Consider the following 15,347-nt stretch of genomic DNA (forward strand, 5'->3'; position numbering starts at 1 on the left):
CAGCCATAAGAAGGCTCTTTTAGATAGTGTGGTGAAGACAAGCCTGTCTTGGGGGTCCCATAGACGCCTGGACAAAATGGGAGAGAAAGCAACTGGGTTCCTGAGGAAGAGCATCAAGCAGGGAAAGAACAGAGCAGATGCCCTGGGGTAGAGTAGACTTGGTTAGGATGAGGAGTCTCAGGGAGACAAGTGGAGAAGCAAGTCAAAAAGGTAGGAGGTAGAGACGCCTTAGCCTTGAAGACTGTTTAGGAGTTCAATTTGTATTTTCAGTATGATGGTCCCTTGGAAAATACTGAGCCTGCATTGTTTGTGCAGTGCTGTTTGAGCCGACTTAGGGCATATGAATGGAAGACAAGGCATTTCTAGTGGGAACATTGTACAGGTAAAGTACAGAAAGTTAGAATTGTCGAAAATGGTCTTTGGATTGTGAAGGGTTTCGTAATTTCCCTCAAGTGTCGGCTTCTTGGATCACAGCATCATTGGGATCTCTTATGGTCTTTGTGACATGGCTTCCTCAGGGGTGGGGACAACACTGGTACTCTTGTCTTATCTTTTTACCTATTCTGGAAACTTTAATGGGAGGTGAGATTCCCGTCAAGCTCCCAGGGCCCTAGTGCCATAGCTTAGCGAACACTAAACATTTGTAGGGAATGGTGTGCACAATGGGAGACCACAATCAACTGTTTTGAATTTAAGACATTAAAAACATTGAGACAATTTGGAAATTTAAATGTAAACCATTGTGATCTGCTAATAGCATGGAATTTGTGACAGAAGACTGAATGGTAATAATGTATTTAAAATACTTGTGGTTACCTCCTGTGGATATTTTTGAGCAAATTGTACTTTTTATCTAGGTTATAGAAAAGATAAATTTGTTTGGATGGATTACTTGAAGGCCTGCAAATTGCAAAATGCTCCTAAGAAATTATTCAGGAACAGAAGTTCTGTAAGTATTTACTTTCTAAGCTTAAGTTAGAATTTCCCTTGAGCTTACATTTATTAAAATTTGCTCTATATTCTGTTATATTTTAATCCTTTAAGAAATTATGGAAACTCAACTTCCTGAAACTTTTTTCCCTTAATTTGTCTCCCTTTTTCTATGGGCATCTGTTTTATTTTCTCTTTTAAAAGTACAATTAAAGACTTCAGTTAGCTGTGTAAAGTATTTAATGATGGCTAAAAGTAAAATGCCTTTCATATTTTTTTTCCTTTTTACTTACAATGAGTTAATCTTTTTAAAGTTAGTTTCGGTATTTTGAAACCAGTAGGTACTTCAGGCAGACTTTGGATGTACCCAGCTTAGTTAAGTGTGAATAAAACAAGGGACCATCTCATGCAGACTGTGAGCATCTGAGTAAAGAACACTCCCTCTGCCAGGGCGGTACATAAGCCTGAGTCACCTGCAGATGATGTCACTTTGCAGGTCTCCTTCTTGACTTTCTGAGATTTTCTTTTTGATCTTAGAATTAATGTTACATGATTGTTGTATGTGTTTCATATAATTGTGTAAAGGAAAGGGCATTATTGAAATGTGAAATTTCTTTAAAAGTAGAATGGGCTAAAGAAAAATAAAAATTGGGGTTTAAATAGTATAGAAGTAGAGAAGAAACCCTCATTTTGTCCCCAGATATTGGGTAAATACTCCCAAATCTCAGAACTAGCTAATTGTCACCATTCAAAGACTGGGGTTTTATAACAGTTATTTTATTATAAATCATAATCTATAGCACTTTTATATGAACAAATATATATATATATATATATATATATATATACACACACACACACATATATATATATATATACACATACATACATACAGGTACTTAAAAAAAGCATTCATGCTTTTTTTATTTTAGTCACTCAGCCTACAAATATGGTACTAAAAATTACTTCTCTTTCCCTTTAGCAATTTTAAATTGTATTTTTTATATGTGGGTTAGTGTATATATACTTAACTATTGAGAAAGCCACTACTTTCAGTTAGAGTAATCAATTTAATGATATCTTGATGCTAAAAAGGATGTTTCAAATAGCAATATTTGAATACTATTCAAAAGCCTATGGGGAGCAGAAAACCTCATTTGATAGGACTGTATTCAGCAAACAGTGTATCTTTAAATGGATACAAATTACACTAAGAACCAAAGAGGGGAAAATGAAGTTGATAAGGGAAAGAAAAACTCTCTGCTCATCCAAAGAGAAGAGCCCAAAGGAGCTAGTTTCCATGGTCTTGATTAGGAATGTGAGCTGCATGACAGTTGCTGGGTGATTCCTGGCATTTGCTGTTTTCTTTCCAGAGGGGAGTGTTGATGCGCTCTAGGCTTTGCTGATGTTAAACATTGTAGAAGTTTCACCATGGCTCAGTCCTGCTTGGTGTCCTTGTTTCTTTTGATGCCTCTTCCCCTGCTGGTGCTGTGTTAGAATGGACCAGTGCCTAAGGAGTTTCAGGTGGGAATGAAGCTGGAGGCCGTGGACAGGAAGAACCCTTCCTTGGTGTGCGTGGCTACCATAGCAGATATTGTGGATGACCGCTTACGAGTACATTTTGACAACTGGGATGACAGCTACGATTACTGGTGAGACACCATTGTTTGTTTTTTTTCTCTTTTCCCCAGCATGTTCTTATGTTTGGTTAAGAATTTATTTTTATTCCAGTCCTATCACTTTACTTGCTGTTCTTGTAGTAATAAACATCAGGAAATTCAGTGGTGACTTTTCACAGCCTTCTCTGATGTGAATTTTGTTGAAATAAGGAACCTAAGAAACTATTTCCACATCTATAAGAAGTTATCTAATGAGGCCTTACCAGAGCAGTTAAGGGAACTTCACTGTATGTTTGTCTAGTTTGCAAGGGAAACAATTTTGTGAAGAGCAATTTAAGAACTTGTAGTGTTTTTGTTTTGTTTTGTTTTCTTTTTTTGTGTGTGTTTTTCTGAAAGATGTTGCATTCAGTCCATCACATTTTTAAAAGAAAGATTCAGGGAGCACAGGAGTGGATTATTTAAGCCTGTGGGGAACAGAGAAAATGTGTGCTATGAAGCCATTAAACTAACATTGCATGAGTTAAAAGGGTTTTCTGGATAAAAACCTGAAATACAGAGGAGGTCACAGTTTTTTGTAGCATTTCCTCATAGTGTTTCCTGAGTAATGGACAAGTCCCTACAAGGGGCCATTGTTCTTAATTTGCATGAAGGGAGTCTTGTTTTTCCTTTTGAACCAAGAAGTAAAGCATAGAGTAATTGTTGTATGTGTCTTTGGTGGAATGTTCTGGATTCTTTGAAAGGAGGAAGAGGAAAAATGTAGTTATCTGGAATCTAGACTGTCCTATTACCATTTAGACTGTCCTATTAATAGTTTCCATTACTGTAAGTAAAACTGGTAGAAAAGGTACAGTCTTTGCTCTCTGAGGGTATCACTAATAACATTTCAGGTCTTTCCCCCTTTATTTATGCTATGAAGTTTCAAGAAGGTTATGCAAAAGAGAAGTTTAGTCACTCAGCCTACAAATATGGTACTAAAAATTACTTCTCTTTCCCTTTAGCTATGAATTACTGTTTTCTGTGATATCTCTTAATATCTAGTATAGCAATTACTCTTGGATTCTTTCTCTGGGATTGAGTAATATGGGATCTAACACAGGATCCCGTTTTTGCAGGTGTGATGTTAATAGTCCTTATGTCCAGCCAGTTGGTTGGTGTCAGGAGAATGGAAGAACTTTGATAGCGCCCCAAGGTGAGCAGACTGGGTTTTATTTGAAGTTATCTCTGTATGAGTGGCTATCCACATTTTAATTTTTGTTCATGTAAATCACATTTCAATGCAAAGCTTATGATAAAAATGCTGAGCAAGATTTTTTTCAACCACCAAGGATCTGAACTGTGGATGTGCTTCCCATAGTGAAAAAGGACTTTTTGTAAAGATGTATTAGACAACCATTAAAAGAAGTTGTTAAGAGTTTTTATCTCATTAAATGAATACCATTGCTGAGGATTGACATTTAAAACTGGCTATTTACATGTACATAATTTATCTTATAACAATTAATTTTTGAGTCATAAGATTATTAAATACACTTAACTTTGGCATTAAATATAGAAATGCAGAAATCTGAGAATTGAGAATTAACTTAATGAGTTTCCACACTTGCCAGACTTCTTTTAACAAACTGACTTAATGGTTAGCTAAGCATTTAAGTAAAGACTCTTAATAGATATTTTTGCTCCATTATAGAAATATTTAGAGATTTTCTTTATCAAGCTTCTTTGTTTTTACATTTAAAAATGAGTGAAGGCTAGGGATGTAGCTCAGCAGCACAGATCATGCAAGGAGCCCTGGATTTGATTCCCAGCACCTTCCTCCCCTCCAAAAAATTTAGATGTAGTGGCTATGTAAACTTGGTATGTTAAAAACAGGTGACCAAGGAGAAATATGATTTCTTTCAGTACATAATATACAGGAAGAAATGTAGAGTAAGGAACATGCCATCTGGAGTGGAGCAACTGTTTATTTTTTAATTTGAATGATTCTGGAGCTTTGCTATTAATCTTTTTTCCCTTAAGTGTAGAAAAGTATTAGAATTGCCTACTAAATTCTTAAATTTGGTGACCAGAAATTAAATAATTAAAAACCCAAATTGAGTCAAATAAAGCAAAACAAAAATTTTCAACTATTCACAGATACCCATTTGGTCTAGAAAGGTTTTTATGAAATATGTAACATCTCAAATTCTGATTTTGACATACATATTTAGAGTCTTTTCCCTATATTTCTATAAAAAGGGCTAAAGCTCACTAGCATTCTTTAAGATGAAGTCCGATGTCTGTCACTTCATCCTGAAGCTGAGATTAGATGTCCATCAGTTGGTGTGTGTGAAGATAGGAGACTGCATTACTTGCATCTTCCTCTAGTGAGTCTAGAAACGTTCTTTGAAGCATGTTAAGAAATAAGTGTTCAACGTTCTCCTGTAATTCATAAGATTGGGGTGTCTCTGAGAGAGGTATTCCAAGGTCACCAAAGATTACTTTTTTCCCATTAGTTTCTTCCCTTATTTCAGTAAGAGAAAGTTGATCATAAGTGTATGAGTTCAGGGGCTGGGGATGTGGCTCAAGCGGTAACACGCTAGCCTGGCATGCGCGGGGCACTGGGTTCGATCCTCAGCACCACATACAAATAAAATAAAGATGTTGTGTTCACAGAAAACTAAAAAATAAATAATAAAAAGAAAATTTCTCTCTCTCTCTCTAAAAAAAGTGTATGAGTTCATTCCTGGACTCTTCAGTTTTATTCCATTGGTCTGTATGTCTATTCTTATATCACTAATACCCTACTACCTTGATGACCATAGCTTTATTAGTAAATTTAAGAATTGGAAAGTGTGAGTCCTCTAGCACTTTATTTTTCAAGATTAGTTTTTACTCTTCTGGGTCTCCTGCATTTTCATATTCATTTTAGAATTAACTTTTCAATTTCCACCATAAAGCTAGCTGGGATTTTGATAGAGATTGCACCAAATTTGTAGACCAATTTGGGGAATATTGGCATTTTCACAATGTTAAGTTTTCTATCCCATGATTTTCCTCTATTTAGGCCTTCTTTAACTTTCTTCTGATGATATTTGTAGTTTTCAGTCTACAAGTCTTTCACTTTTTTATTACATTTGTTACTAAGTATTTTATTCATTTTTAAATTGAGGTAAAATTCATATTGCTAAGTTAACCATTTTAACAACAGTACAACCCTGGGAACGATGCTTATGATTAACAGTGACCCTTTGGGAGAGACTCAGAGCACACCCAACCATGGCATTTTCTGAGACACAGTAGTTTTTAATTGGAGCATTTTAGCTTATGTATTTTTTCTTTTGTTTCTTTTGTTTTTGGTGTTAAATCTAAGAATCAGTTGCCAAATTTGAAGTCATGAGAATTTACCTGTGTTTTTTTCCTATGGAATTTGTGGTTTTTTGTTCTTAAATTTAAGCCATTGATTCATTTTTTATTTAATTTTTATATATGAAATAAGGTAGGGGTTCAAATTAATTATTTTGCATCTGGTTCCCGGTTTTACCAGCAACATTTCTTGAAGAGACTATTCTTTCCCATTGAGTGATCTTAGCACCATTTCTGAAAATAAACTTTCCATAGATATTTAGGTCCACTTCTGGACTCTAGTTCTGTTTTCATTGGTCTTTTTGCCTGTAATATGCCAGTACCATTCTGTTTTGATTACTGTAGTTCTGTTGTCAATTTAGAAACCAGGAAGTGTGAGTTCTCCAGCTTTGTTCTTTTTCATGCCTATTTTGTCTATTGAGACCCTTTGAAGTTTGATAATAATTTGTGGACTGACTTTCCATTTCTGAAGAAATGATTATTGGATAAGTGATTATTGATAAATGTTGTGCTGGATCTGTAGATTGCTTTGGGGAATATTGCCATCTTATCAATATTAAGTTTTCTAGTTTATAAACACAGGATGTCTACTTGAATTACTTGCTGCAGTGTTTCTAGTTTTCAATTTATAAGGCATTCACCTATTTGATTGAATTTATTCATAGATACTATTATAAATGGAATAGTTTTCTTAATTTACTTTTGGTATAGAGAATCACATATGATTTTGTGTGTTGTTATTTTATCCTGCAACTTTAATGAATTAATTTATTAGTTCTAGCTAGTGGTTTTCTTTGTGCTTTGACTCTAGAATTTCCTATGTGGAATCATAGCCTCTGCCAAAAAAGATAGTTTTACTTCTTCATTTCCAATTTGTATGCCTGTCTTTTTTTTTCCTTGCCTAATTGCTGTATCCAGGGCTTCAAGTACAAAGCTGAACAGCATTGGCAAAAGTGGCCTTCATTGTTTTTTCCTTAGGGAGAAGCATTTCAGTTTCCTACCTTTGAATATGATGTTAGCTGTAGGTTTTAATAACTTACTCTGTTATGCAAAGGAAGTTTTCTTTTATTACTAGATTCTGGAGTCTTTTTATCATGAAATGGTGTTGATTTTTTTTCTCATGGTTTTATTTGCATCTATGGAGAAGATGATGTCATTTCCTGCCTTTTCTCTATGAATTTAATTATTACATTGATCACTTTTCTTATGTTGAACACCCTTAATTTCTGGAAAATAGTTATTTAGTCATGGTGCACAATTCTCTTAATGTGTTGTTGGAATCAGTTTGCTAGTGTTTTGTTGAAGATTTCTGTACAGACATTCAATAAGGGACATTGACCCATAGTTTTCTTGTCATATCAGTTGGTCTCTTCTTTTTATGCTATTGTAAGTAGAATTGTTTTCTTAAGTTTTATTTTTGGATCATTTCATATCTATAGAGATTCAATTTCTAAGTATTTATCTTAAAAATCCTGTAGCTTTGCTGAATGTATTTATTAGATCTAGTAGATTTTTGGGGGGTGGGGTTGGGAATGGGAGGATTCCTTAGGACTTTCTATATACAAAAATATATTATCTGCAAATAAAGATACTTTTACTTTTTCCTTTCTATGCTGGATGCCTTTTCTTTTTTGCTTAACTCTTGTGCATGTGCATACCCTTCAATATACAATCGACTAGTAGTGGTAATGTGAGACACCTCTCTCTTTTTTTTAAATTGTTCCTTGTTTTGGAGTAAAGCTTTCAATCTTTCACCATTAACTGTGGCATTTGCTGTGTTTTTTATAGATGTTCTTTATCAGACTGAGGAAGTTCCCTTCCATTCCTAGTTTGTTAAGCATTTAATTTAAAGGGGCCTTTTATTCTATTAATTTGGTATAATTATATTGATTGATTTTCAAATGCTGAACCAATCTTGTATTCCTGGAATAAATCCTACACGTGTGTAGTGTGTGTATGAGTATTTGTACATGTGTTACCACAATTTGTTTGTTAGTAGTTTTTGAGCTTTTTTGAGTGTAAGGTCATAATCTCATCCATTCTTTTAAAACATTTTTATGTGTAGCCTGGGAAAGTGGCACATGCCTGTAATTCCAGCTACTTGGAGACTGGGACAGGAGGATTGCAAGTTTTAGACTAACCTCAGTAACTTTGGGAGGCTCTAAGCAACTTAGCAAGACCCTGTCTCAAAATTTAAATAAAAATCTTGGGGATGTGGCTCAGTGTTTAAGTACCCCTGTGTTCAATGTCTATAATAATAATAATGATGATAATAATAATAATAATAATATTTTTTATTCCTAGTACAGAAGACTTTTCTGAAGGCTAAGGAAAAATAGGAAGAGCAATAAGTACAAAACTTTAGTGTTTAACATATTCATCCACAGTATGCATGATTACTTGTCTGTAAGAAAGACTCAGTAGTGTCATAAAAAGTTTGTTTGCATGATATTGTGCAGGGATGACCCTTCAAGGTGGTCTTCATGAGCCACAGGACACTTCTCATTTGCTATAATGATATTTAAAATGAAAATTCAAGCAGATAGTTTAATCAATGTATGATCAAGTTAGTGGAGTATAATGAAATTACAAACAAAAGTACTATGAGCAAAAATTTGTTGAAGACAAAAGTTAACTAAAGTTTAGGAACCCAACTGCACCAAAGGTGTTAAACTCTACTAACTGCATAAAATAGGAAAAGTTTGGAGCCGTGGAGAATAGATGGGATGGAGAACCAGTGTCATCTTCAGATATTCTCTCCCATAAGACAAGGCTGAAGCTAGGACTGCTTGTGTCTGTGTGTGTTTGTGTGTAACACACATGTGTGCACCGCCATGCATACACACCAACACACAGGCTAAGTATTTCTTATCTGATGTGGTTTGGACCTGAAGTGTTTTGGATTTGGGATTTTTCAAAATTTTGAAATATTTGCATATACATGAGACATTTTGGCGATGGAACCCAAATCTGAATGCAATATTTATGTTTCATATATACTTTAAAAACATAGACTTTAGGTGATTTTATACAATAATTTTAGTGTGCCAGATTTTTAGTGCAATCTGTAATGAGATTGGCTGTGGAATTTTCCTCTTGTGGCATGTGTCAGTACCTCAAAATTGTGGATTTTAGGTTCTCTCTCTCTCTCTCTCTCTCTCTCTCTCTCTCTCTCTCTCTCATCTGTGTGTGTATGTATTTAGTGACTGAATATAGTAAAATATAAAAAAATTCAACCTTGTACACTTAAATAATTGTTTATGTAGTACTTGGGCTCAAAAATTTGCTGGCTGCATTTATTTTACTTAAAATGAATTTATATTTTGAATATCATATATGTCCATGGAGTTTTACATTAAATATTATTTTATGGTTTCAATCACATTGTTGTGAGAAAAATGTGTTTGCTATATTTGTGTGGGGCTGTGTGCATGTGTGTAAAATTGCACTTTGGAGAGCAGTTAAAGCACTTGAAAGTAAAACAGCATGTGCTGATATGTATAGTCGTCCCTAGCATATAGGCAGATTCTCATAGATTCCAGATAAAAGACCTTCCTTCAGAGAGAGGAAAGAGACAGGGTGACGGAGATGGAGGGGGATGTCACTTTTTATAACATGTAAAGATGCTTTTCAGTGATATATATTTAATTCTAAATGTTAGATATTCTATTAATTATCTTTTTATGTTTTGATTAGTGCATTATAGTCACACAAGTATTCATTTGGATGTAATCATATATACATATAACATAGTTTGTTTATTCTCAATCCCCAGTACCCCTCTTTCTCTTCCCTCCTTTCTCTCTCCTGGATTCCCTTCCTCTACACATCTTCTATTTATTTATTATCTTTTTAATTGGTGCATGAAATTGACCAACTTATGTTCTAAGTATGTATGAATACATACTAATGAACTTCACTATTATATATCTATATTTATTACCTTTCTAGAGAACTTTTAAAAATATAGAAGTAGAAGTTCTCCTGTTTCTCCAGAATTTTAGTTGAAATCATAAAAAGATGTTAGATGGACATACAGAAAACCCTAATAAAACAAATCTTAGCATTTGAAGAAGGAAAGCTTCTCTCTAAAATAGATCTCTGTTCAGAGATCTTGGACTTCCTTCTGTGAGGGGCAGGAATCAACTCCTTACATGAATGGGTACATCTGATCCTTCTGTTGAAGTAAAACCACTGAGGAGCATAGTCTTATTACAACATAGAGCCAATTCTATACAGAAAACTTAAATCTACCCATTAAGGAGTAATAACTAGCTTGTCAGCTGAAAGTTACTTTTCTTGCTTTTTTTTAAGTTACCTTTAATGGTATTGCTATGTAAAAAATAATTCTGGTTACTTTATATGTGTATGAATTGTCAGGACTCTACATTGCTTTGAGTGGCTTCTTTTTTTTTTACAAGTTTAAACTGTGCTATAAAGATTGTTTTTTCAGCTGCCTTATATGGGTGAAAATCTGTTCTATAGTTGCTGACAGGATGTTCCACCCCTGCCAGCCTCCTGAATAATCTGGGCAGGTGGACAGGAAGCCCTGTGGAGCCATGATGGTTGTCAGGGCACATCTGACCCACAGGGTGACTATCTTCAGAAAGGACAACCCTGCATAGAATGTCTCTCCAAATGCAGATTGCTGTCACAACACAGTCAGACTGCAACTAAACTGAAATCCAGTTGAGCAAACATGTCTTCTATATTGACAGAATGGAGAGAACCAAATAAGAATAAAACAGGATGCTTGCTTTGAAGGAAGAACCTTTTGTTTTTTTGGTAACAGCTTTATTGAAGGATAATTTCACATACTATACAGTTCATTACTTTAAAGGGCTTTTAGCATATTTATGGAGTTTTGTAACCATCACCACATTCAGTTTTATAATGTTTTATAATGTCTTTATCACCCAAAAAAGAAATCCCAAAATATTGAAATATTATTCCCCAATTCTCCATAACTCCAAATGTTGACTGAACATTTGCTTATTTTAGACATTTCATATAAATAAGAATCTTATCACATGGCTTTTTGTGTCTGGCTTCTCTCAGTGAGCATAATTATTTTTAGGTTCATCCATAATGTAACATGTACATCTTTTGTTTTATTTCCAAGTAACATTTATTTCACTGAATGGATAAACCACAAATTTGCTTATCCATTTGTCAGTTAATGGGAATTCAGGCTGTTTGTGCTTTTGGGCTGTTCTGAATAATGCTGCTATGAACATTTGTTTATAGGTTTTGTATGAACATGTGTCTTCATATCTCTTGGCTATATACCTGTGACTGGACTTGCTGGGCTTTCTGGCAATTCTACATTCAGTTTTTTTTTTTTTGAGATGCCAGTCTTTTACACAGAGTCTGCACCATTTTATGTTCTCTGAACCAGTGCATCATGAGGTTTCCTTTTCTGCATCCTCACCAACACTTGACCAGTATATCAGATTACTTTAGACACTGATCTGTTTTAAAAGCAACTTTGAGATATTTTTGTCATTTGGTTTCATAGCTGGAAAGATTGGTTAACTGGCCAGGGTATATTGTAGATCCAGTAGCAGTCCTGTTAACTGGCTTCAAAAACTCTGTTGCCATTTCTTTCACCATGCTACAGGGTCTTCCTGATTGTAGTGAAAGGAAAACTTTCAGAGGAGTCCTAGGAACACAGAGTGAGAGCTAGCTTTACAGTGGAAATAGCGTTTGAATTCATCTTTGAGAGAAGAGTAAAATTTTAATAGTGAAATGCAATGGAAGGGAATATTAGGTAGAAAGAAGAGTACACACAGAAGCTAAATGGCAGAAAGTCCCTACCTGTTTAGAATTAGAACACCTGGAATAACATGGGGCTACAGGGTGTGGCGGGGTAAAGGGGAATTCGAAGCAAAACGTGGCAGAGCACTGGGCTCATACTGATTGTGAATAGCCTTGTAAGTTTTTATTTTATTTAAAATTTGAAACATTTTAAACATTTAGAAGAGTTGTAAGAATAGCAAAGGATCTTCTTCCTGTCAAACTAGATGAGGTTAAGTTCCCAAAATCAAAGTTTTAACTGTCACACCATAACATCCTTCATAGCACAGACAGATAAGCCAGCAGAAGAACATCCAGGATCACATGCTCTTCCATTTGTCGTGTCTCCTTTGTATCCTTCAATATGTAACCCTTCTTTCAGTCCTTCCTTGACTTTCATGAACTCGACATTTATGAAGATTGCAGGCCCATCCTTTTGTAATGTGCCCCTCAGTTTGGGTTTGTCTGATGCATCTCTGGAGGAATATTCCAGAAGTGATGCTGTGTTCTCATTGCATCCTATCAGGTGGTGTGCCTTTCCTGTTTATCATGACTAGGATCACTTGACTGGTGGTGAGGGTCACTTTTCTCCACTGTAAAACTATCTTTTAAGAATTAATCCCTGTTTGCTGAGGAGTTACCTCAAGATTATGGAAATGTTCCATTCCTCATCAAACTTTTACTTGCTAGTTCTATCATTCCTTGATGAGTTATTTATTGGTTGATTTTTTTGCTAACTAAAGATGTTCTAATTACATTATTATTCCTTCTATGTTTATTAGTTGGCTTCCTTATGGTTTTATGGAGTCACAATCCCCTGTTCATTCAGAGCACTGTCAACTGATACTTGGTGATCTACCAAGCCCTATTACTTGATCTCAGGACTTAAGGTGTACTGGGGGCTGTTAAACTAATGAGTAGCCCTTACAAATATTATCAAAGTGATTAATCAAGGAGGTTAACACCTGGCCCCAAAGAGGAAGAAAAATTCTTTGTGGAGAGAATTATATGATGGTGTATTACTCTCTGACAAATTAATATGAACTTAATGATTTAAAACAACACAAATTTGTTACCTTCTAGTTCTGGAGATGTGGAGTTCAAAGTAGGTTTTAGTTCAGTGTTAAAGTATTAATAAGGAGTTAGTAAGGCAGATCAATTGAGGGCATTTTATGCAATGTATTTAAAAGCAATAGCAAGGATTTTATAGTCAAAGCTGTGATATTACTTACGTTTGAGGAGGATTTTGTTGGTAGTAGTAGGTCAGATTAGAAAGGAGGAGTGGGGGGACCATTAGGGAGACTCATGATATGTGAAAATAAGAGGTGAGGCCTTAACCAAGGTTTTGGGTATGGGGCTAGGCTATCCCAGATAGTCTGTGAGTGCTACTTACTTGGTTTTGTAACTGACTAAATAAGAAAACATGTATGAGCTCATTACCTAGAGTATTTTGAAATCTGAAAGTCCCTGTGAATTGAGGGTCCAGGGAAATAAATTTGGTTCCTGAACTTGCAAGGCTCTCCTTTCTTATAAATATTTGGTTTTACAATAATTACCTATTTTACATCCCAACAAAAAGTCACCAAAAGTGGAGAAAAATCAAGCTTGCAAGTTTTGTCAACTGCAGGACAATTTTCTGTGGCCATTTCAGCATTGTATCTGTGTCAGGTAGACATTCACTACCACAGGTCCCTGAAGCCAGCTTTGCTATGGGTCCATCAACAGGTGACACCTGCCATTCTGGAATGTTATTAATTCTTTCTTCTCCTTTGCCGAAGTCTGGCTAGACACAAAATCACGAGCCACTCAAGCAGGAACAAACTTTATTATTTGAAAATGCCACCAATGCCCCGTACGCCCCTGGGAACAATCCCGATCGGACCTGTGGAAAAACACAAACAGAGCCCCGACTCCAGACAATCACTGGGTCAGGACCTTTCCATTGTCCTGTTGGAATATCCTTCCAAAGTACCTTAGGCTTATGTACATTTTTTGGATACAAATGCCTTTCCGCAGCACTAAGCCCTGATAAATCCAAATTTTAAAAGTTTAGAGTAAAAAGGGTTATTTTAAGTTTATCTTTGGGGGATATATACCCCTTTCCACTTGTTCATCACCTTGATTGAAAATCATATCATTATATCCCCAAGGCATTTTGCAGACACTGATTTTCTACACATTTTATAGAAATACTGTAGAAAGATAGTGTTTTGTTGTTGTTGTTGTTGTTGTTGTTGTTTTAACTCTGCAAAGGGTTCTCAGTCAGCCTCAGCCAAATTCTATTCTATTTTTTAATATTTATTTTTTTAGTTTTAGGTGGACACAATATCTTTATTTTATTTTTATGTTGTGCTGAGGATAGAACCCAGGGCCTCATGCATGCAAGGTGAGCAGTCTACCACTTGAGCCACAACTCCAGCCCCAAATTCTATTCTTTATGAGTTATTTTATTTTACCATAGGCTCTTTATACATTGTCACCAATGAGGTGAGGCTGTGGATTTCTAATAATTCAAATTTCTTTAAAATAAAAGCACAAAATATTTTTTCTTAAATAAAGTTATAGAAATTTTCTAAAATATACAACATTTTAATGTGCAAATTACAAATATTAATACTGCCATTAGATATAGCTTACTATTCTGTTATTCCCTCACCCACACTATTTACTTTAGTATATATAGGTAATTTAAAATTGTAATCACAATTAAAATTGTGATTTTGTTCTTCATGATGCCTTTATAACTGTTTCTTAAACCTGGAAATATAATTTGAACATAGTCTGTTTTCTTTAAATAGTTTTTGAGAACCTAACTCTTAATGGCTACACAATTATCTTTCTTATGAGTATGCCACAGTTTATTCAGTGTTTTTCTTTGTATTATACATTAACTTTTTGGTTCTTATATTCAATTATGGAAAATATCCTTTTAAATAAGTTATATATGTTTGTTTTTTCTCTATGATTCCTTTAAGTAGAATTATTGGATAACAGAGTATGGAAAAACTTAAAGCATTTGATAAATATTTTCAGGTTGCCCTCCAGAAGCTTTTCTTCATTCCATGAATAGTATTAGAAAATTAGAACATGAAAATGAAAAAAAAACAGAAACAAAATGAAATCTCTCTAAATATAGACAAAGTTTTCTATGAACATCATATTAGTAAGGACTCTGTTTTACTCACATTTTATCCACAACTCCTGATATATAGGATACCCAATAAATCACATTGCTTTTTTTTATTATTGGTTGTTCAAAACATTACAAAACTCTTGACATATCATATTTCATACATTTGATTCAAGTGGGTTATCACATTGCTTTTAAAAAGAAAATATAGAGCAAATCTTTGTGACTTTGGATCTGTCAATGATTTCTTGAATCTGATAGCAAAGGCACAGGCAACAAAAGAAAAAAAAGTAGGACTTCATGAAAATTCAAAGATCAGCCTAAGGAATGGGAAGAAATATTTGCAAAAAACGATAAGGGATGAATATTGAGAATATGTAGAGAATACTTTAAATGCTGCTCCAAAAATCAAACAACCCAATTGAAAAATGGGCAAGGGGTGTGTTTGAGAGTGTGGCTCTTGAGGTGGAGTGCTGGCTCTGGAATGTGTGAGACCTGGAGTTCAATCCCAGGCACTACCAAAATAAACA

General features: G+C 34.7%; 1 protein-coding gene across 1 annotated transcript in view; it reads left to right on the plus strand.

Moving 5' to 3' along the window:
- The window catches only part of L3MBTL4 (L3MBTL histone methyl-lysine binding protein 4), a 450,379-nt gene that overhangs the window by 171,177 nt on the left and 263,855 nt on the right, over positions 1-15,347 (plus strand). Inside the window, exons 9-11 of the mRNA XM_081263742.1 lie at positions 858-949; positions 2,428-2,582; positions 3,662-3,738. Coding sequence (XP_081119868.1) covers positions 858-949; positions 2,428-2,582; positions 3,662-3,738 — 324 coding nt within the window. The remainder of the gene's footprint in view (positions 1-857; positions 950-2,427; positions 2,583-3,661; positions 3,739-15,347) is intronic.

The sequence above is a fragment of the Spermophilus citellus genome (genome assembly GCF_964194105.1).
Source record: "Spermophilus citellus genome assembly, chromosome: 12".
Lineage (NCBI taxonomy): Eukaryota > Metazoa > Chordata > Mammalia > Rodentia > Sciuridae > Spermophilus > Spermophilus citellus.